This window comes from Tetrao urogallus, assembly GCF_951394365.1.
Source record: "Tetrao urogallus genome assembly, chromosome: 1".
In the NCBI taxonomy this organism is placed as follows: Eukaryota; Metazoa; Chordata; class Aves; order Galliformes; family Phasianidae; genus Tetrao; species Tetrao urogallus.
This window is the reverse complement of record NC_136813.1, coordinates 149419294-149442962: the sequence shown is the minus strand read 5'-3', so window position 1 is coordinate 149442962 and position 23669 is coordinate 149419294. Positions and strand designations below refer to the sequence as shown.

General features: G+C 42.6%; 1 protein-coding gene across 1 annotated transcript in view; it reads left to right on the top strand.

Moving 5' to 3' along the window:
* The window catches only part of CRADD (CARD and death domain containing adaptor protein), a gene marked incomplete at both ends in the record, with an annotated part of 69663 nt that extends 46355 nt beyond the window's left edge, over positions 1 to 23308 (top strand). Inside the window, one exon of the mRNA XM_079549250.1 lies at positions 23013 to 23308. Coding sequence (XP_079405376.1) covers positions 23013 to 23308 — 296 coding nt within the window. The remainder of the gene's footprint in view (positions 1 to 23012) is intronic.
* Between the last annotated feature and the right edge of the window lie 361 nt (positions 23309 to 23669).

The window sequence follows — 23669 nt, the reverse complement described above, 5'->3', positions numbered from 1 at the left end:
AAGATGTGGATAAGAGAGAACAGCTTCTAGATTCTTGGCAAGCCTTCTGGATTTTCAGCAAACCTGCAAGACCAATTTGATTAGTGAAGCAAGCCTTGAAGGTGATCAAAGGACGTCACCTGTCAGCAAAAGGTGACAGAACTGCCATGATGCTCATATATGTTTTAATATAGCTTTAATAAGCGGAACATCGCTGCTGCCTGCTTACAGAGCCAGATCATGAACTCCTTATCTTGTAAATTTGTACTGAGCTTATGGAATGGATGGAAAACCCACAATATTTTCTGAAGAAAGAGATGCCTACATTCAAACAACTACCAAATCTCAAATTAATTAGATTTTAGAAATTAAAGGGGAGCTTAGGTTATCAGAGTATAAAAGATAAAAAAAGCATCATAAAAGATGCTTTTTTATTTAAGTTACCAGCTTTAAGATGCCAGATTATAATTCAGATGCAGCAGAATTTCAGTGATAGACAAAATTATTCTTAAGCACAGCTTGTTTGTAGAGCTGTTTGGGACACATCAAGGACTTGTGTAAATGTTTTCTCTGAAGGCACAGTATTCAGGTCAAATACGTAATATGCTGCTGGTGTCTTAAATTTAGGAATTTTCCTACACTTCAGTACTGTCTCTCTCTCTCAGTGTATCAGGTTTACAAATGCCACCGATAGCCAACTGGCTTTTCTTTTAAGAAGGCGCAGAATCCTTGAACAAATTAACAAGCTGCGAGGGCTTCCAAAGGGAAATTGCCTAGACTGGAGTTTGTCTGAGGAGAGTTTGTCATCAAGAGGAATTCTCTGCCATCTAAGAAATCTTTCACCAGCAGTAGACATCCCTTGCATAGAAATCACTGCCAAGCACTTATGGAAATATTTGAACTGGAAATGACTGACTAATTGATTGACTGGGCTTTTTCTACCACAGCCTTTTTTTTCTTTTTTTTTTTTCTTCCCTTTTTCAATCAGGCAGTTTAGAAACCAAAGACATTCCTGGCCACGACTGCTGACTCAATTGACTCAATTTTCCCATTTCCTCCCTGGCTTCCGCTGGGATCGCTGTGACAGGAAGTTTCGTGGTGCTCTGTGTGAGACTCACCTCCTTCTGCAGCTCAGGCCCAGAGGTTTTCTGGTCACTGCAAACCCTCCAGAAACCTCAGGTCTGAAGGGAATGTTTGCCCTGTAAGACTTCAGAACTGACTTTATTATCATCCTAAAACTGTGCAGCTTGGCGAGGGTTGTGTGGCAGGTCAGGATCCTCTCCAGCCGAGGGGGAAGGCTCCGAGCACCTCGGTGGGAGGCCAGAAGGCCACGTGTGCTCCTATGCCAGCCAGCAGCCAGAACAGCTTCATTGACAGGGAGGGGAGTGCAGAGTGCCTTTGGGAACCTAAAGGTGTAGCTTCAAACCCTTCAGACCCAGAGATACTGGACAAAATGGGTCAGCAGCAGCACTGGTGCTCAGGTGTTAGGAGAGAGTACTGTAGCATTGTTCACCTGTGAAATTAAGGGTTTGTCCAGATCTGGAAGAAGATTCTGGACTGAGAACGCTGACCAGAGACTTCTGGTAACCCTCTGCTAGGTGCTTTAGATCTCTGGAGGAGCATGGCTTGGCACTTCTGATCTCAGTAAGCAGGTTGTTGGTCAGTCTGCCAGCCATTATGGATCATGTTGTCCAAAGCCCAACTCACCACATGCATGGCACTGAGGGAGTCTCAGTGTTCAGGAAGGCGTGTGAAGCCCCATCAAAATTCAGTCTTTGAAATCCTTCAGGTCTGCACTTCCCACTTTCCCTTTGTTCAGGTCTCTGCGGAGCCCGTAGCTGTTTGGAGCAGTTCTCTCTTTCCATTTTAAGCACACAGCACAATACCTTTCATCAACGTCTTTTCCCCCGAGCGCTGTATACGTGTGCCTGTTCCTTTCAAGAGATGCAGACCTCGCTCCCTTCAGCAGTCTGAAGTGATCAGCTTGCAGCGTTTGAACAAGTTTCCCTCTCCCGGTGAATTCCAAAATAGAGAACATGTTATTTTTCTCTAATTTTCTCTGTTTTTCCATTTTTCTCCTTTGCTGCTGTTCTGTCGGGATGACATGTCAGGATAGACAGAAGTCCCCCTGCCCAGCCTCTGAGGTAGTTTCTCTCCAGCCTCATTTCTTCCAGAGAGACTTGACGTCTCAGGCTTTGTCAGCGTCCCCCAAAAATGCACCTCCCAAATCTATTCTCCCAAATTGAACATTTCTTACTTTGTTGCTTCAAGTTGCTTCATCTTCCTGTAAGATCACTTCTTTCCCTCAATGGTGCTTGACAAGAGGTTTGGAATTGCCATTTCTTTGATGAAGGCTTTTGCTTGCTTGGACCTCAAGTGCTTTGTCTCCAGGCAATTTAATGCTTAACCCTCTGGTTCTCCGTTGAATGCTGCATGCCTTGTTCTCAAAGAGCAGCAGAAGGAGGGAGAAAATTTGCCATATGAACATTTTGCAATACTGCCAGTTTACGAGGCATTGAGGGGTATTGTGGCTAAGCCTGTCTATGAGAATCTGTTAGAGACAATGTCAATGCTTTCCATTGCCACAATGCTCTCTTTTCCCTCAGCTCCTTAAACTTTGAGGCCCCATGCAATAAAGGAGAAAGGAGCCTGCATCGGCATCAGGATGCGAAGTCTGAGTGTTATCAAACATTAAAAAGGTTAATTTCCTTCAGTTCAAAGGAACATATAGAAGAAAACTTGAGTATTGCAATGTGTGAACCAGGCTGTTAGCTGGGGTATGAAGCCGTTAAGACTTAACCTTATGGTTATAAATTACTACCAAGGCAGCTGCCAGATGCCGTTTTTCTGATCTTGGTGACAGTCATAGTGAGAGAACTTTGCTGAACTTCTGTCTGTGAGGAGACAGCTTGGAAGTGCTGGGACAAAGGGCTGAGGACAGATCATTGTATTTTAGATGTGGTGGAATTGTCATCACTGTTTTGTAGCGCTGACTTGCAGGACTAAGTTGATGCGTTAAAACTACAAGTACCTTGCAGCTTTTTGATATAATGTGATTTTTAAGTCAGTACTGCCAGACAACAAATGAAATATTTTAATCTAAGTTTACATACAAGTAGTCGTACCAGCCTGGAACTCTTAAGTCTGAAAGAACTTTAGCAGCTGGATGTGTAGTTCTCTCTTGGATTTCCCATGCATAGGCTGCAGTATTTACTGACAGTCAGTGTTGATACCAGAGCCCAAATTTGTGGGTTTTTTTTGTTTTTAATCACAGAATTTGTATTTCATGGTCACAAAAGGTGGAGAGAGATCGGTCACTTTCACTTTCCTTTTTAAGGGCTATTTTTAATGCTTTTCATTTTCTGGCTTCCCTCCATTTGACCTGTGTTGTAATGTTTGGATTAGAGATGCTGCTGGGGAAACATTAAATCCAAACAAACTCCCTTCCACCTTGTTTTCATGAAATCTTTCTTGGAGAGTCACTGATGCTCTCTTTTTTTTCCATTACATTCCCTGCTAAACAGAGACATGCACTAGAGGTCTCATGATTCGTAATTTCCCAAAACTAAAGCAGCTTTAAATGCTTTTTTGCATGTTCTCTATTGAAGAGAAATTAGAAACACCATGGTATTTGCTTGTCTGTTTTATTTTGCTTTGCTTTGCTTTGCTTTTCATTGTTTTTCCTGAGGGTGAGCTGTAAGAAGTGAGGAATTAGAAGCCCTGGAAGTACTTGGCACTAAAATGAGAATAAATTTTTCCCCTTTGTAGCACGTCTGGCACTGAAGAGTGTGGAGTCATTACCTGGTTGGTCCCTTATACTGTGATGCATGGAAACTTTCCATAGTGACAGTGCCTTCGATCACACCTCAAAATGTATGAGCTCATTCTTTTGCAGCATGCTCACGTGTTGCATCTTCCTGAGGCTGTGTAGGCCGTGCAGATGCAATGCAGGCAAGCTCTGGGAATATTTTGGAGAGGGATCTTCCTTTTTTACAGAGAGTGTGGCAGAAGCATAATGAAGTATTCACAGCTCACTATTAAGAATTTAATAAATGGTTCCTCCTTGGCCGATTCCCCAGTAGGTGTGACACAGCAAAGAAAGAAGCAAAGGTCAGAAATGGAGAAGAACAGCAGCCCAAGCGATCAGCATAGAATCGTTGGAAGGTTTGCCGTGGCTGTGCTCTGCCTGAACCTTCTCCGAAACCAGGCTTCCTGAGAAGTGGCAGTATTTCTCTGTCTTGCTTCATCCGTGCTTTATTATTTCATATCAAGTCTCGTAAAATCAGCAACTTGAAATGCAATAAAATCTGCATGCTTTGTTTATGTCCAACACAACTATATATCTTCCTCCTTACGCCCTGCACCTGGGATAACACGAGAAAGGGTCTCTTTCTCATGTCTTCACAGAGTGCCTTTGTTCCGGAATTTTTAAATCTAATAATTTACTTTGTATCCTGTTGTTGGGTAAAATATGTATTTCATATGCAGCTTTGGTAACTCAAGTTCCTGCTGCTGTAGTGGATTTTTTCAAATGTATCTGGTTTGAGTTGATGAATCTGAGAACCATAATCTGTATTTTTATTATGAGCTTCTTGGCACTGATGTGTAATAAATTCGCTTCATTACCCCATCCAGAAGAAATACTGCTAAGTTGAGGGCCATGAATGTTTCATATCAATATCCTGTCTTTAATAAAGCCTAGTCACTGCTGCAAAAAATGTGTCTGCTTTATGTTTTGGGATATTCGGGAAGAAAAATATGGAAAAATGAAATGTTTTAGTGTGGGACTTCCTTCCTTTTCACTGCTGCTGTCTCCTTTGTCTTTCTGGTAGATACTGATGGTCTGTGCTCACTGGTCCAAGCCGCAGCTGAACTCAGGAGCGGGAGCTGAGTCAGTGCATCCATACTTCTGGTAGCTCACTTTCTAAAATGCTCTGACGAAGAACATTTTAAAGCTTGTCTGGGGAAGAGGAGGTGGTTACTGGTACTGGAGCCATCTGCCCTGTGAATCTAAATCTCTTGAATATAAGGCACTGCCCTGCATTAAGCAGGTTCTAGCCTAAACTCAGTCATGGTGCAAAAATCTCCATTTTAACAAGGAGGACTGGACTGGCTATTTAGCTTAGATCCAGCTGTGCTCTGCCCAGTCTACCCTCTGTTTCCAGTTCTGCTGGCACATGTTGGTCAGGACAGGGAAAGCACAGTTGCGGATGCCATGGATTATCTGCTCCTAAAGCTGCTGCAGTGGCAACCAAAGGTCTGTCTCCAAGAACAGGCAGAGGCAAAATCTTTTGGAGCAACCTAAGAACATGACACAGAAAGAGTGTGACCCTTGTGCTTACTGTTATTATGTAGAGTGAAAGAAAGTAGATGAAAATAAATTAAGACTGCATCTTTTTATTATTTTATTATTTTTACACTTGCAGGAGATGGTATATACAAGGCCCATGCAGGTACAAGCACCTAGTGATGGTGGGGATTGAAATCAATACCTATAACAACACTTGTTGTCTAAAAAAAAAACCTCAAGCTATGTGCTCATAACAAACGAAAGCTATGGCATAGTAGTTTTCCAAGTGAGTGGTGATACCAAATCTTCAGTTTACTTTGGAAGATGCTACCAGGATGTAATTTCATAGGTGGGTTTTCTGTGCTGTTACAACTTGTCAAAACACACTTCAGTTAGTCCCGTTACTGGAATCCCCTGGAGGAAAGCAGCCTTCAGAGGAATGAAAACCACAGCGTACTGGCACAGATAGTTTCACCATCTGTTGCATAATGGGACAGCTTGCTTGGTTACTCTGTTGTTTTCTGTTCCTGTCCATACAGAAAGGTATTGGGAGGCAGCGTGGATTCAGATTCAGGCCATCTCACGTGTGCGTGCGGGTGCAGAACACTTCATATGCAGTGCCCATAAGAGATCACGTGTTAGCACTGCTCCACACAGAGGTGTCTACAGTGTGCATACACGATCTTTTGTTTTGGGAAACAACATCAGGTATTAAGAACACTTGGCCTGAAGTTTCCGACTGTACTGTTCATTGTTTGATTTGCTTTTCAGCTCACAGAGCAGTACTTTTCAACTCTTAACTGTAGCTTATCACACCAAAAATGTGCAGTGCTGTTGCAGTTGCTGTGGCAAACTTTGCTCTTAACGACATGTTCCATGTGGAGAGCAGCAATTCCATGCAGTGTAGCTAAAGCCTTGCTGGAACTTGGGAGAACAGCTGGCTTGGCTGATGGATATACAGTCTGTGATGTTGTTACTGAATTTGGGCTGACACCGTAAAATCTGACCCATTGGTGCTCCATCGCTTGTGGAGGGTTGCTGGACTCCAGCTGCATCTTCTGGCTCAGCAGTTGCTGGTGGTCTGCTGAGAAGCTGCATGTGTGTGTGTGTGTGGTTGGGGTTCCCGCTCTCATACCTCCAGGTGCAAGCAGATTCAGTCGTAGAGGAAAGAGTGTGAGAATTGTTTGTCCCCAGAACTCGTCATATTTCCAAGGGCTGTTATTTCGGTTGGTTTGTGTGGAATTTACTTGTGCCAACGAAGGTCGCTGGAGTTTCACTTAGTTTGTGTTTTGTAGGTAGCTGTTAAGCATTAGGCAGCAACGCCCCACAGGGTGGAGAGGTACTGGGTCACACCTGGAGGTGTTGGGATGTCTGGCTGCACTGCAGGAAGGAAGGGAACCCCAAGGTGCTGCTGCCATGGGGACTGCTGCAGTGTGCACAGTGGGTTAACAGCCAAGCCTTATAAGGAGGCTCCTGGCCAAAAACAGAAAAGCTGCTGAAGGAATAAGCTAAACTAATATATGGTTCGGACACTCTTTTCTGGTACAGTTCTGCCTTATGTATTTGCTAGTGGTAATAATGTTGGGGTGTTATATGTGGTATGACCAGAGCGGCAGGTCGCAGTCTGAACTGGTGGTGTAGGCACTGCTCTGAACTGTAGGGAAGTCAGATTTATGGTATGGCCTCAAACAAACCAAAACAACAATGGTTGAAGCAGGAAGATTGTTGTAGGTAGTTAATTAAAAATTGTGTAACGGTAATTATGTCGTCTGGCTAGATACTTACTCCTGAAACATATAAAATAATAGTTTGACGGAAAGAATTGGAGAGACAGCTATTTTTGCTTTGGTAAAGAGAGAAACATTCTTTATTTTTGAAAACAGCCTGGGGCTAGTTTGGCAGAAAAATGTTAACCCAGCAGCCATCACGCTTACCATCTGCTAAGACAAAGCCTTGAACAAGGTTGACTCCTCAATACAAACACAGCGTGCAGTGTGTACGTACGCTTGTTCCTCACCATCCAAACTCCCTCGAGCCTCTGCATGTCAAAGCCATGTTGAAGTCTGTGACCTTGGGGAGTTTGTCTTGCTCTTCACTGGTCACCCCTCTCTCTGTCGTTCCGTACGTGGGAAGGCTGTCTCGTAGCTCAGGGTGCTCCCTCCCTCCACCCCTACCATGCGGAAATAGTGGGGATTACTCTGGGGCGTGTGGAGCCAACTGGCAGAAGGAAAGCATCACACACTGCGCTTCTACGCTGGGCTGTGGGGTGTGATTTCTTCCTCCAAAATCCCAACAAGCATTTCTTAAAGACACAGTTGAAGAGAAAAATTCAAGCTGACCTCTTGCTACCCGTAAAGCTGGGCTTTGTGATAAACAAAACAAGGTCAATAGTTACCGGCTCTGCGCTGCCTTCCACCCCAACTGCCTGTATTAGCTGGACACTCCTGTAGGAAATTTTTAATAAAAACAGGATTCTGAACTTCACTGGAAAAAAAAAAAAAAAAAAAAAAAAAAAAAAAGAAAAGAAAAACCAGGAACAAAAATCTGTCTTGGTGGAAAATTTTTTTGTGTTTTTTTTTTTTTTTTTTTTTTTTCCCAACAGAAGCTGAGGAAATCATTATTCTCCCTGTCACTTTCCTTCCCACTAGAAAAAGTGGGAGGAGGAAAGAAAGCATTAAAGGAGGAAGAAAAAAGAAGAAAAAAATGCATTTTCTAGAAGTAGGAGGGGATTTTTATTACAGAAAAGCTTGCAACACACCTTTGGCACAGCTGCTTCCACCCATCTGGACAAAGGACTGCATGTTGGCTGGTGTGGGATATGTGACAGACAGCTGTGGCAGAAGATCAGCCATGGGCTTGAGGTACTTGCTTGTGAAAGCATCAGTTCCTTTGAGAAATGGTCATGACGACACCTGCATTCACAAAGAGAAGGCACCAAAGGCCCACAGTTGCTGTAGGCCAACCACCAGGGTGTCAGTGCTCTGAGTGAGCCACATCAGCGACCTCCACTCAGCCCCAGTGAGCTGCAAAGGCTGAGCAGCAGGGAGTGACCATTCCAGCACTTCAGTTCTGTACTTACGATGGCTTGGGACAATTTTTGGTTTGCATTTCTAGCACCTCGTAAATTAACCTCTCTGATTAAAACTGCGGAGACATAACGGATCTCCATCAGCATCTAAATATAGGCACCTTTCACGAGCAGGAAATCCAGCATGGATGAGCAGGATTGCTCCTCATCTGTGATCCCTTTGGATGCTTTTCCTGTTTGGCCTGTTTCGGCCCAGCTCTTTGGAGCTGTTTGAACTCTCTGAGGAAGTCTCTGCATACATAAATGGAGACACGCAGAGCCTTTTTCAGGAGCTGGGATTGCCAACTGTCTGTCTGTCCTTCCTTCATTAAAGACAATGAGGCCAGTCTCACTGGGAGTTTCCAGACAGTACAGTGTGGAAGCCACAAAATACAGTAGTTCAGATATAAGACTAGAAGGCTGTTGGTTTAGAGTTCCTGGAAAGCCTGGGATGGTGTACAAATGAGCTAATATCTAAAACATCTTCAAATATGTTTCTAAATCAAATGTTGCACAATTAATGCTTCAGAGGAATAAAAAGTAGAAACAGACTTGCTTTTCTGTGCAACAGGACAAGCGTGTCACATCTAGTGATTCCCATAGAAAAAATGTGAACTTCAAATAAAAGTCAAAACTGTGCTGTCAGTCTAACCAACTGTATCAGATTGGGACAAACAGAGCTGTAGATTCTTGCATAAAAGCAGAGAAGTTCTGACCATCTCTTTCAGGCAGAGTTTTGTCTTTTCAAGGTCTTCTCTTTTAGACTCATAGGTATATTCATGCATTAATTAGACTTTTTCCTGGGGTCAGAGACGGATGAGCACCAGGGCTGTGCTGCAGATTGCTTCAGCTGCCTCCTGCTGTCCCTGCACGTAGCTCTGATCTTTTCTGATAGATATTCTCAAGCTGTGTTTCTTAATGAAACTGTCTTTGGAATAGCAGTTTGTGGGGTGACAGGGCTACATTTTTTTTTACAGTTGTGTATCTGAAACAATTTGATACATTGCTTGAGATTGCTGCATTCAGTTCAGTAGCTCCAAAGACACTTCTGTTCCCTACAGACAGCACGCTCCCGTGGCACATACAGATGGAGGCATCGTTTATTGACTGAGTTTCTCCAGTTGCATGTGGAAACAATTGCATGACACAAAGAATGGTATTAAAAATGGCTTGTGCTTTCCTTGCTTGGTTTACAGAAGAGAGAGGTCTGTTGAGTCAAATGCTTTGGACCTGGCTTTGGTTTCTCATGCTCATCCTGAAGCTCTTGTCTGCAGTTTCGCAATCCGTCTGTACAGAACTTCCTGAAAACACTCAGGCTCTTTGCAGTTTTCAGCTTGAGTATCCAAACTCACTCAACAGTTTTGGAAGTAAGTACCTTCATAAATCTTTAGGCTGTAAAATGTGCACAGCAAGACCTTCTCATGACATGCCTAAAGTGCTCAAACAATGTAAATACGGTATAAATACCACTAAATAATAGGTCTTGAAAAGCCTGAGTCAGAAATACTTTTATGTTCTTCTTGACCTCTTTCAAGTAGACAAGAAGGCCTCATTTTCAACATAAAAAACTGAATGGAGATGTTTAAATAATTTAGTCCTGCATCTTCAGGACAGAACTCCTAGGCTTTATAATCACCTCAAAAAGCTGTGATCTACAAAACGAAGGAAAACCAAAGCATGAAAGCCAGATTTTCATCTGTTTCCTGCACTTGAACCTGTAAACTTTGCACATGACCCCCCTGCGCTTGTTATTAACATATTGATACACACTAAAGTGCAAATGGAAGGTCAGGTTAGGTAGCAGGGCTCTGTTGGTGTGGTTTGTTACGCAGCAAAGTTCAGTTTGCGCATGTTGATGTGGTGTGTCATATTCCTCAAATCAAAACCTGAAGACAGTTTCTCAGAACTTGTCAGCCTTGCATTTCAGAAACGTTTGGTTGTTCTCACTGCAGCTGGGAGGAGCCCATAGACACAACTGAGTGTGGAGTGTGTGAGGTTCAAACTATTTCTCCTTGTCTGACTCCACAGTCAGTTAGAAAGGTCATTGCATCATGCATTTTGTTTATTAAAGTCCAACCAACACCTAGCACTTAGATCTGAAGAAGAGAGGAAGAGAAAAATGTTCAGGTTTACTGTTCTGGCATGAAAGTTGACAGCATTATAAAAAATCCTGATATCTTTATGAGTTTGTTTAACTAGAGAGATGTTTGCTTAAGAAAAATTTTTATTTCCATGTTTTAAGATTGCTTTTCCATTTTTACCTCTAGGAGGTAGATGTGATGTCAGCTGTTTTCAGCTGCTGAGCAAGTAAGAAACTCTTCTCGCTTGTTCCTAGCATGGCTTCAGATTTGGCTCCCCCAGGGATACAAGCATAGTTTGTATTTCTGCATCTCTGTGACAGAACAGAGTTGTTTAGTTTCTTGTTTCGCCTTTCGGTTTTGTTTCAGTCTCACTAAGATTAGCAGAGCTGCGTCAAATTCCCAAACCAAGTAAAATAAATCTTCTATGGTCTGTCTGATCTTCCAGCCTTTTCATTTCTGATGTTAAGACATTTTTATTTCTGATTTGCTGTGCGTAACAGCCAAAATGACTGAAATTTTGATTCTGAATCAAAATCTGACAGCTAGTAGACTATGAAACTGTGAGGGAGAACATTGCTCTGCATGCACGAGACATGAAAATTAATTGCTTAAGCACAAGATTTTTTTGGATGTTTAGGTTTGCTATATGAATTATCCCACTAATACTGGCATAAATCTTATATAAATATCTTAAGTAAAATGAGTGTTTGCTTATAGCCTGTTTGATTTTGAATATGCTTCAGTTGCTTTGGCAAAATACTGTTCCTAAGAGAGAAAGAGCATGGCTACAGCTGTGAGTCACCTCATTACTTTCAGTACTGTCCTGGGACCCTCGATGAGCGCAGTTGGTCGGAGTGCTGCATCCCAGGGCAGGTACAATGTGTGCCAGCAAGCACATCCTGCCGGGTGTGAGATCAGCACTGAGGCAGAGGGGAAAGAAAGGCAAGAACTTGTAGTGCAGAGTGGTTTGTGCAGCAGGCTATACCTGCACTCCTACTTCTATTTCTCAAAGGGAGGCTTGCCAGTTCTCTAAAGTGAATTGCGGAAATTAAATCAAAAAAGGGATGAATTTGACTTGCAGATACCTCAGACTTTCATCTTTTTTTTTCTTTTTTTTTTTTTTAATAAAAAGTTGGAAATGTTCATATACCTATATATACACACACAAATGTGTACACCCGCAGATGTGATCTCCCACTTGCCGTAGAGATAAATGAAAGTCCTCTGACTGTGACCCTTTAAAATTACTGTCCTATCAGTCAGCTGGAATTGCTTTCAGTCCAGCTGTGTCAAATAAGTCACGAGATTCCAGATTCATTTCTCGCAGATCTTTATGTGACTTGGCACCTGAGCAGGCTGTGGTGCTGAGCCCCATTATTTTGGGAACACCGGTACCTATGGAGCACCCGGCCACAGCTGAGCAGTGCGTTTTAGTACCAGTAACTGGTTTTCCTGGGGATTTTAAAATGTCAAAAACTCTACAAAAGTTCATAAGCCTTTAGGGGAAAAGGTTCTGTTGCAAGAAAAGGAGCAAAAAAGAAGCAGAAAGATCGAAGTACATCTTGCTTATGGCAGTTGGTGAAGTCTTTCACACCTGTGCAAAATGTTTATAGAAAGACGCTCAGCTGACCCATTGGTAGCGTTTTGATTACTTGCTTTGCATGGGTGTAAATGATTAAGTGAAGTGCCAAGCAGTGGAGAATTCAGCATAATGATAGCACTGTTTTAGCTTGCTCTGCACAGCTTGTTCTATTAATATATGTGGTCAGGAAGGAACGCAGTCTCACTTTGCTAAAATCTGAAACTCAGTAAAGCATAGTATGTGCAGTATTAATTTTGGTTTGACACCTGCCAGGCAAAGATCTTCATGAGCCAAAGGCATTCTTCTAAATGGAGTTCCATCTGTTGCACAGATCTTTGATTCTGATATTTCTGATTACTCAAGCCAAGGCAAAAAGAATAGCCAGCTTGATGAGAAATCTCTAGGTGGAATGAGCAGTTTATCAGGGTTAAGTATAACGGCTTGTTGTCCTGTTTTGTTTAGGTTCTGTAAGGGAAAAATGTGTGACTAGTTGTGTTATATAACATAACAGTCCTTCGTGTTGGCAGCGCTAGCTTTGTTGTTGCATGAGAGAAACATCTATAGCAAAGTCCAAGTGCGTGTTTTTATCTTTGAAATGCCTCAGCCTTTAGAAATATTTCTGTGAAGGAAAGTTGCTGGTAAAGAATTTACTCACTCATTGTGGTTATCGGTAGATAAACATCCCGTGGGTCCTCCTATGGCTCTTACACACAGAGGAGCAACAGAATTAATGCGTGCCTCAGCTCCTTCAAAGACATTTGAAGTCAGTATTCAGGTAGTTTCTGTCAAAAGAAGTTATGTGCCAATCCCTCGACAAAAATTCTATGGTGAGTTTGTCACATAACTGACAAAATAATCATTAATTGCTCCAGCTGTCTTTGTTTTGCACTTAGAGTGGTGAGTTCTTCTGTCAGTGCTGCCCTGCCCACCTGGATAAACACTGGTTTCCTATGGAACCATGAGAAATCTGCTGCAGATACAAATGTGCCTTATGATCGTCATGACTTTGTACAACCAGCCACTGATTGTTAATTACTATTTGTGATAGTGCACAGAAGAGACTTGATTGAGAGAAATTATGGCTCTACATGGTTCAGACCCATAATTAATGGTTGAATGTGTTGTGAGTATTATCAAAGTCCATTGAATTCACTCAGAACTGCCGAGCATTCAAAATTAAACAGAAATTCGCAGACATACTTTAGAATTTGATTTTCAGCATTATTTCTAGAGTTGACTCTTGGTGTGACTGATGGCATATAAACCAGGGACTCTTGTCTTTGTTCTGGCAGGCTATCAGATAGCTTTGTACTAGCACATAGTTGTACTTGGCTTCCAAAAGCATGGCCTTACCTGTTCTTTCCATGAAACTTTCCAAGGCATATTTGGAAAAATCTTTGGCCAAGATCTGAATGCTGACTATTTGTATTTATGCAGTTCTTCCAAGCTCAGGTGTTCCTCAGAATCTTCCCATTAGCGGGATGTTTGTTTCTTCTTTCCTTAGTGCTGCATGCTGAACTTGTTAATGCAATTCATCGAGTCATAGAATCATAGAATCAAGAGTCATTGAATCATGGAGTCATTAAGGCTGGAAAAGACTTTTATGAACATCTCGTCCAACCATCAGCCCATCCCCACCGTGCCCACTGACCGTGTCCCTCAGTGCCCCATCCACACAGTTCTTGAACACCTCCAGGCATGGTGACTCAGCCCTGCCCTGGGCAGCCTGTGCCACTGCAGCACCACTCTTTCAGAGAAGATATTTTTCCTAATGTTTAGCTGAAGTATCACTGCAAGGATGCTGTGGCTTCACTACTGTGTGTGTGGCTTATTTATGTACAACAATGTTCTATGTAAATGCATATAATAAATAAACGTAAATCCATGGGAAATATCAAGCAAATGTTATTTCCACTTCAGGTGCTAGAGCAGTAAGGTATAATGCTAAAACTGAAAAATCATAAAACACAGTATAATTCAGTCCAGTCCTGTCTGTAATGCTTAGGTGATCCTGCTTGAAAAGGGAGCAGGCGTTACAACCTTTTGTGTTTGTGCTTTCTTTGCACAGGAATTCTTTTCCTCTTACGCATCGATGTATGTCATTTAATTTATACAGTCAATTACGTGATTTCTCAGTGTGCAACAGCAGAGAATTACTGGGTAGGGTTGTAATTATTCAATTTTCACATGAAACAGAACAAAATCGGGGGGATTAACTGCTGAAACTTCATCCCTGCTCTTCCTGATAGAAAGCAATTGAAAAGTGAAAAACAGATTAGCTTCAGCTCCTCAAACCCAGGGATTGCTTCCTGCAGCCTGAAGAGGGTGAAAGCATGGATTTATTTAGGGACTTCCCTGTCAATCTGTTTAACGTGGATTAAACAGGACTAATACTGAAGGCTAACAGTCTGCAGAAATCCATGGAGGTAAAAACATGTTAGACACATTACAAATAATAAATCCTGGAAAACCATGCAGCTACTGGAACTGAATAGTGAGAAAACAATTGAAACCTTTTGTCATGAATGTTTATGTTTCAGGTTTTACTAGTCTGCTACCACATCCACAGCTACTGTGCATCCGTTAGTAAGTGATAAAGAAAACATGAATTAGTTGCTGGTACTGAGCCATAATAGAAACATCTGCATTCTGGAATTGCCTGTAGATTTACAAAATTTTATGCCACCTTTTTTTCCTACTCTAATATCACAAGTTTATTTAATGTCACAAAGCACGAAGCTTTACAGAGCTTGCAGATGAAGAGGTCACCAGTGAATGAAGATATATGTACCTTTATATTACTGTAGAAACGCATAATCTCAGTGGGAAGGAGTTGAATTTGGTGCCAGGGGTGGGTAGGATCTTACTTGAGGGAGACTATTTAAAGTTGCTGTGGCTGGGATTATCACAGAATCGTGGCTGCATTTTTTTCTACACATTGACTGTCAGAGTTTTGGGTTCATATTTGTTTAAAAAACAACAGAGACCTTTCTGTTATGCAGCGCGTTTTAAAAACCAGCATGATGTGGAAGAACGCAGCCAATCTTTGTAACGTGTATTTACTTTCATTTTGATTAATGTCTGATAATTTAATTATGAGAAGTGGAAACGTAAATTACCGTAATAGAAGTACACTTAAGGGTAAGCGTGTTTTACGATCTCTAATTGCTGAGGTTGGTTTTAATCATACACATTCTGTATATTAATGACTGCATGTATTCATAAGATCAGAAAATACCCTCTTGCAGAAACTTTAAAAGTCTGCATCTGTGAAGCCTACCTATAGCATATACTCAGGTGAACATAAAATTCTCTGTCAAATTTGTTTTGCTGTAGCATAGTCAGTGCTTTCTGCCCTTGTATGTGCTTATAGTACAGACTCCATTCTGTAGTTTAGTCAGAGTATTTCAATGAAAAAGGTTTCATTTTGATTACATTAGAGAAGATAGTATTTATTCTGGATTTATCCAGGCATTCTTAGGAAGGTAACTGGGCCTATTCTTCCTGCAAAGCTGCAGGGTTGTCATCACCAGGGTTTTCCTGTGTTGATACAACTCTATGGAAGAAGGGGGAGTTTCCAAGTGGAGATCAGCGCATTTTTGGCAGTCATCATTAAATGATGTCCCCTGATACAGTGAAATGGGTTGAAAGAGGTAGGTGAGACTCTCAGTAATGAGCAGAAAGCTACAGAGGAGGCAGCAGGCATTGGCAGATGGAACAACGACCACACTCTCCCACCATGACAAACAGCTGGGCATGTGCTAAAAGCAGAAGTCAGTACATCTTCTCTGATGATCTTCTATTTTAGTCTTCCTTTGTAGATTATTTTAATCTGGGTGTATTAATTTTATATACAGAAATATCTGTAATGGGGTCAGATTTCCATGTTCAGGTACTGCAAGGTATGGTTCCATTTTTCTCATTCCCCGGTCCAACAGTTTTTGAAACTCACCGACATCAGGAAGCAGACCACAGTGGTTTGAAGAGTCTCTTCTGGATGGGCTGCATGATCCATATTTACAGATTTATACAAAAAATACCTATATGGTGATATATAGAAGATAAATATTTTTCCATATTCCACGGAGCATGATTATTTGAAGCCATTGCATTTTACTGTGTTCCCTTCCCAGCCTTTGAATCAGTTTGATGTATAATTTGCAACAGCAAAAAGAAAAAATCAGCACCCAAATTATGCAATATGAGTTGGTTTCTGGATAGTCTGCTTGTACTTTTTTTTTTACTCATCAGTGTTTTGAGCTGCTTTGTTGTGTTTGAATGGGTCTTGAATCAGGCCTTCTACAGTTCACAGCAACGAAATAATCTTATAGTGCTTCCTCAACATTTTTAATTCGCACAGGACAGCATAAGTGCTTCATTCTCCATGCAAGCCCACCAAATAAATCTTGCATGGTACATTCCATTCAGCACTCCCGTCATTCATTGCCAGAGGCTGCTTAATGCTCATGAATTAGGATATGCTGTAAGAAGAGGGCAGGCATATGCCTTCCATTCTGCCTGTTAGGACAGGGATGAAAGAGAACTGAACAAGAAAGCAGAAGAGCAGCCCCACAGAAGGAGGCCCACTATCACCTCCCATTCCCTTTTCTACAATTTGAGCCAACCCGCTCCCTGTGGTTACCCAGCAGTTACCCTCTTTATTCCATCCTTCCCACCATGACCACTTTCATCATCTGGTCTTGGATTTTGTGAAGTACATTACTTGCTAGGAGCCCTCAGGACTCATAATTTCTATTTCCCTTTCACCCAAGGTCTCTGATAGCTCATGAAGGGCTACTGCTCTCCAGAATCTCAGATCCCTCTGTTATCAGCAGCCTTACACTCTCACCTTCCATTCAGGTTCTGCAGCCCCTCCTCAAAGCTCTTGAAAGCTTGTCCCAGCCTGATCCTGTAAGTGTTGTTCTGCTTCACGATCCAGTTCTGCTGTTATGCTCGGCCCAAGGTGATTACACTTTAAAGCAAATCGACATGATTATACACAGGTTTTTTTGCTATTATGACACTTAGTCATTAAATGATTCCTGGAACATAAGGCACCTGCCAAAATACACAGCACACAGTCTGGCAACCATGACCAGACCTGCTCAGTCCTGGGTCGGCTGTTCTGACTAGTTGAACAAGTGCACTGCGTTTGGAGGGGGCTGGAGGGAAGCAGCGACTGCCACTAGTTCTTTCTTATGTATGTTTTCATAGAATCATAGAACCACAGAATGGGTTGATTTGGAAGGGACCTTAGTTAGTTCCATATTGCTGCCATGGGCATGGCTGTCACTAAATCAGGCTGCCCAGGGCCCTATCCAGCCCAGCCCTTAGCTGAAGTGCTCCACGTGTCTGGCTGCTGGCACATGAGCTTTGGTTTTCTATGGTGCCCTTGTCACTGGGAGTGCCCGTCTTCTGTAATTTAGTTTCCTATTAACCAACGCTGTGCTGTTCTCTTCTGAGGGCTGATATGTATGCTTGTCTACCCTTAGTACCTTCTGAACCTGTTGGCCAGTTTGAAGAAACCTGCCTACTTGCAGCAGTAGAGAAGGGTGATTTCATCAATAAGCCTCCAGAGAGGTCCTGTGAGGACTGGCTGAAGCAGGAGTCAATCAGCTATGGGACTCATACCTGGGGAAGCAAGGCTTTTTTTCGGTTTGTGCTTGTGGGACTGCTTGCTCCAGCTTTAACACTTCTCGGGGAAGAAGTGTACTCCAGATGCCAGAAAAGACGATTAAAGAGGACTCTGAAATGCTTGCTTTGAACTCTTTAGATATTATGAGTAGGATCTGGTAAGCGTGTAAAGAGAATAAAAAGGGCTAGGCAGTTGATTCAGATCACTGAAGGACTGTGCGCCTACCAACAGGAGATGTGGAGGCCAGAAGCCTGCCTAAGAAATTATTCCTTTCTGCAGTCTCATTCCCAGCTGTGCAAGATTTGAAGCCCAGAATCACCTGCCTGTTTGTGAGGTGATAATACAAAAATAAGAGTGTTTGCCTAGTACTTTCAGCCAAGGATCTCGCATTTGATTTTATTGTGTCTAAGCATACCTTTCTTCCCAGGAGTTTTCTCTTTCTCCACCAGCCTCTGTTCTGGAGGCTGGGAAGTGTTCTTAACCCTTCACAGGGAAAATTTTCTATTTTTTACCGGAATTATTAATCAAGAGAAAGAGAACAAAGTAGAGCTTTATCATGCTGCTCAGCACTGGGATGTGCAGCTCAGAGAGACCTGGATTCCAGTCTCTTCCAGGACTGCTTCTGCTTTCTTATCCAGTGAGTGCACTTGGCCATTTTAACAGATAAAACACAGAGGCAGTGCTGGAAGCAGAGACCAGTTCCCAGAACATCCTTTCCCAAGGGGCAGCTTTAACCAGCAGTTATAGATAACAGGTGGGCCCAGTTATCCCTAACTCTGTCCTTAACTGCCTATGGAGTTGTCCTCCAGGATTAGGTGGCAGCTGATTGGGACTTTTTCAGCATTTTGGATTCAGGCACATCATTTCCATCAAAGTACTTCTTACACAACAGATAGCAAAAACCAGTAAAATGAATTGACTGCATGAGGGAGAAGGATCTTTGAAACTCTTAACAGATGCTTTTTGGTCACATACAGAGAAGTCATATTTACGCAGAAAAGAGTCGTTCAGACAAAAGCACTTTAGGTTCTGAGGAATCAGCTGGGCACTTTGCAGATCACCCAAAAACACCTCAGTGCTTATTACTGCTGTGTCCCATGCTGGAACCAAGCTTGTTTGCTCCCTTATCCAAAGCTCACTTTGCTGGACTTTGTGTTACATCCTCTCACTTCTACCAAGGGGGGCTGAGCTGGGGTGAGTTTCTTTTTCCATCTCCCTGATTGCTACAGCATCCTGGAGTTCTGTGCTTGAAACTGGGAATGTCTTAAAGAAAACTGAATGCCAAAGTGGGACCCGGATGCTTTTGCCCCAAACATATTTTTGGTATCTGGGTTGCTCTGTTTTGTTTGGTCCCTGTCTGTGATAATTTCTATTATTTATATCCAGATCTGTTTCCTGTCCACACTCACTAGCGTGGCTATGTCTCCCACTTTGAGCCACGGTCCAGAAGCACGCAGGCTGGTAGTTGTCAATGTTTTCTTTCTGTTTTCAGCTGGGATGGCTAGGATTAAGGTTGAGGGTAAATGATCTTCCTTGACCAGCTAGAGCCAGTGGCAAGGAGCAGGTGGAGAAGGGGAGAAGCGCTTCCCTTTGTGCTGCAGCTTTGAACAGGAGGAGCCATAGTTCTTTCTCTGGGTCAGTTCCAACTCCAAATCCAGGGTGGAGAGCATCCTCCCTGCTTTCAGCCCTGAGAAAAGGAATTTTTGTGGTCCCAGTGCTGCTCCAGCAATCTGGCATTAGAGCAGCCCTGCCCCAAGTCAACGTGCTCCCCAGCATAGAGCTGTCAGCTTGCCATTTCTCAGGGGCTTGGTGGTTTCGGTGTGAGCAGTGAAAGTTGGACTCAATCTCCACAGCATGCAGCCATGACACTTCACAGAACAGACTATGTCCACAGCTGTTGTGGTCTTTCACTTAGCCTGCTCTCTGGAGGTAGAAACACCGCAAATGGTCTTTTCTGTAATACCCATCAGCACCTTCCAGGTCCTCCTATGAAGTACAGCTCACGCCACTATAGCAAAATAATGAGCAAGCAGCCCAGTGGCACCTTGGGTGCAAGTCAGGTCACCCTCCACAAGTCCCACTTCTCCCCATTTCCAATGATGCAGTATGAATTTCACAAGCCTGTATCTATCTTAAACACAGACATCTTCATATTGGATCCACCTAAACCTAGAAAAGCTTCATATCTTTGCAAATTTAGGTCTTAGTTTCCTGAATGTATATTTCAAATGCAGTCAGAGCATCTGCATAATTGGAACTTATACTGTAATCTTGCTACCTCGTTCAGCCTGTTCTGACCAGTGCAGATTGTAAGCGGGGGTCTGCAGTAAAAATAACCAAAACAAGCTGTCTTTAATGTTTTTGCAATGTGTTCAAAGCAGCTTGGTTGCTGCGGACAGAAAAAGCATTTCCCTTTTACCTGAAATGCCCTTGTGTTTATTAAATTAAGAGTGTTATTAATCGTAGATCATATCCAAACCTTTATATTATTTTACATTTGTCATAACTAAATGATCTCACTAAATATTTCTGTATACCTCTAAATAATGTTGCCTGTCATGTAATACTTGTCTTGGTTTTTTCTCAGTGAGAAGTGAGCTGAAAAAGAGCTATCACAAAAAATAAAATGGGACTAAAGTAACAGGCCTTTGTATTAAATTTAACGTTTGGCTCCTGTCCCAGAATTTCCTGCATCCATATTGGAATCAGATGCTAGCCCAAGATGAAAAGATTTCCTGGATGGGTTTTATTCTTATTCTTATTAAAGGGCTGATAACAGGCTGAAGGCAAGATACTTGTTGTAGTAAAAAAATCTGCCTGATATCAAAGGCTGGATGGACAAGCTGACATATATTGTTGTTAGGCCTCCCTGCTTGATCACATTTCAGTACAATAAAATCATTCTGCTAGTGAACACGAGATGTAAAAATCTCAATGTGAGAGCAAAAATCTTGGGCTGGCAGGTCCTCCTCCTGGGCACAGAGTTCTTGCTTAGTATCTGAGATAGTACGTGGGTTCAATAGCAAGAAATACTGTTTGCTGCAGTGCAGGGTAGCTGTCTTTATTGTAAATCGTACCTATTATCAAATATGTGCATTCGCTTTTGTGTTCATGACACGCGCTCAGTGGTCTCGATGTGCCCATGGAACTGGCATTGTGTGTAATGGTGGTGCTGCTCTTCCTTCTTCGGGACAGTTGTGCTGGGGTGACAGGCCGCGGAGGCTCCTTTGCCACTGCTGACATCGACAACAAAATGTACAGCCTGCATGCCACAGAGCCTTTGTCTTTGCAGATGCGTTCTTGGGAGGAGGTGAGCTCTGTCTTGGGTGTTCTTGAGCTCTGTGATGAGGGCTGGAGCCACTGACCTGACACAAACCCTTCTGTCTCAGAAGCCGCTGAAGCTGAAAGGTGGTCTGGACATTCAGCCTTTGCTATTGTAGCTGGGGCCTGTGCAAGAAAGCTGTGTGACCTGTGTCCTACCCAAAAACCAGCCACTGTCCCAGTTCCTTTGGCAGCCAGGAGATGAGAGGCCCTAGTGCTGCGGTTTAACCCTGCAGGCAGCTCAGCACCACCCAGCCGCTCACTCACACTCCCCAGGTGGAATGGGGGGGAGAACTGGAAAGGGAAAACTGCAGAAACCCGTGGACTTGAGATAAAGACAGTTTTCTGGGTAAAACAAAAGCCGTGTACGTAAGTGAAGCAAAGCGAGTAACTCATTCCTTGCTTCCCATCACCAGGCAGTGTTCAACCACTTCCAGGAAAGCAGGATTCATCATGCATAATAGTTTCTTGGGAAGACAAGCGCCATCACTCTGAAAAACTACCCCTTCCTCCTTCATTCCCCTGGCTTTTATTGCTGTCCATGATGCTGTATGGTATGGGACATCCCTTTCATCAGTCTGGGTCAGCTGTCCCGGTTCTGTCTCTTCCCACCCCTTGCTGCCAGGGCAGCACGAGGAGCTGAAAAGTCCTTAGCTCTGTGCATGCACTGCTACACAGCAGTGGAAACATCCATGTGTTGTCAACACTATTTTCATCAAAAATCCCAAACACATTATCATGTGAACATCTAGGAAAAAAAAAATCTCTATTCCAGCCAAAACCGTGACACCTAGGTGCTCTCCAGAAAGCAATTTTGCCTTCACTCAAAGCAGCTCCATACAACACTCATGTGTGATTGGCCTTCAACGGTACGAATGGTCACAGGCTCTGTGTATTCTGTGCAAAAACAATTTTTGTTTTCAGACAGTGGAGTAGTGCTTTCTAGTGTTGCTGTTCTGCTGTGGCAGAGACTGTGAGCAGGGTATTGGAGCTATAAATTAGATTTTGCAAAGCAGCTCTTCTGGAGGGAGGCTGCTGTTTCAGATTGGCAGGCTATAATTAGCATTTTCCTGAGGTTATTTTTGCTCTGTTTTGACGCAGTATCTTCAGTGACAAGAGTAGAGTAGCAATTGCAGCTTGCATTGACCCTTCATTACAGCTTGTGATCTCAAAAGGTATCAGTGAATATGTTTTGCAGATATGCTGCTTTTCTAGATACACCTTTTCAAAGCAACTGGTCTGTGGTTTGAATTTATAGGCAGAGAACTGTTTCACCAGCACTTACGCGTTTACAGCATCGACGTCAACATGTGAGCTTATACTCAGTGCTCCTATTATAGTCAACAGAGAGAAATGTGCGTTTTTAGAGGAGTAATTCATCTAGTCTATTTTAAACATCTTCTTTCAAATATACAAATTGTATTCTAGAAGAGCCCATTTCTCTCCTCAGCAGTAATTAATCCTAGCACTGTTAGGGTTTATTCAAATAAAAGAAAAGCCCCAAAAGCTGGCCATCCAAAGATGATTTTGCTATATATGACAGCAAACAAAGAATGAGCAGCATCCTAGGAGACTGAAGACTTTCTGGTAACTAAGGAATCAGTTATTTCTGATGTGTATCAACAGAGAGACAGGACCGAAGTGATAAGTTATTATTGGTCCTATATGTGTCGTTGTCATACTTGTACAGCAAGGCTGATTTTCAGAATGTGCTGACTGCTGGAATCATGTTCCTCTAAAACCTTTCTTGTTCACTCTCCCAAAATCTATAATTACTTTTGAAAGTTCTGACTTCAGAGTAGAATTCTGATATCTGGATTATTGGCATTCAGAAGCTCCAGGCTCTCTAATAAGGTCCATTGAGCATTAGTTTTCCTCTAATTAATCTTGTATTTGATTATGTAATTCATTTTTCCGGTTGAGTGTCCTTGCTGTTTCTCTAATTAATAAATTATTTCACCTCAGCTTTGCTTATTCTCTCCTTGTCAAGGTTCTGCATTAATATTTGCAGCATTGCCTAGTGACGTGTGTTTGCATTTTCTTTCTTTTTTTTACAGATGCAACCGAAATTGCCCCATGTATTTTGAAGAGTTCACCAACAGATCAACAGATGAACAAGCTTGCGAAGAGACTGGGACCCGAATGGGAGCATATTGTTCTGTGCTTGGGTTTGTCCCATACTGACATCTATCGATGTAAAGTCAATCACCCTCACAACGTTCAGTCACAGATAGTAGCTGCATTTGTGCTGTGGAGACAGCGCTTTGGGAAAAATGCAACAATCCAAAGTCTGCAAGCCAGTCTGATGGCAGAAGAAGTGGATCCTTCTGTGATGCAGCACATGCTTGAGTAAAGCCTTGCCATTCATTGGGAGCTTTCAAGTACTTTGCTAAATTAAGTACATCGCTGAGACGAGTCGAAGATCTGGCGCATCAAACTGGCAAAACCAGGGTTGAGAACTGTGATTTTGTTAAGTTTCTACATTTCAGTTTTCTGTGGCACCTTGTGACTTGTAATTCTTTTCATGCCAGGTTTCTTTTTAGCAGGCATTAGAAAATGGATCACTCTTTCCTCTTTCTTTGCTCTTGTACTATTCCAGTGGGGATATAGGGTGACACTTAAAGTCCTTGCACACAGGAGGCCCTGCAGTCAGTTCAGCAAGGTTTCCCATTTCACTGTGGAGGCAACACTTGATTTAACCTGTTTTCTGCAGT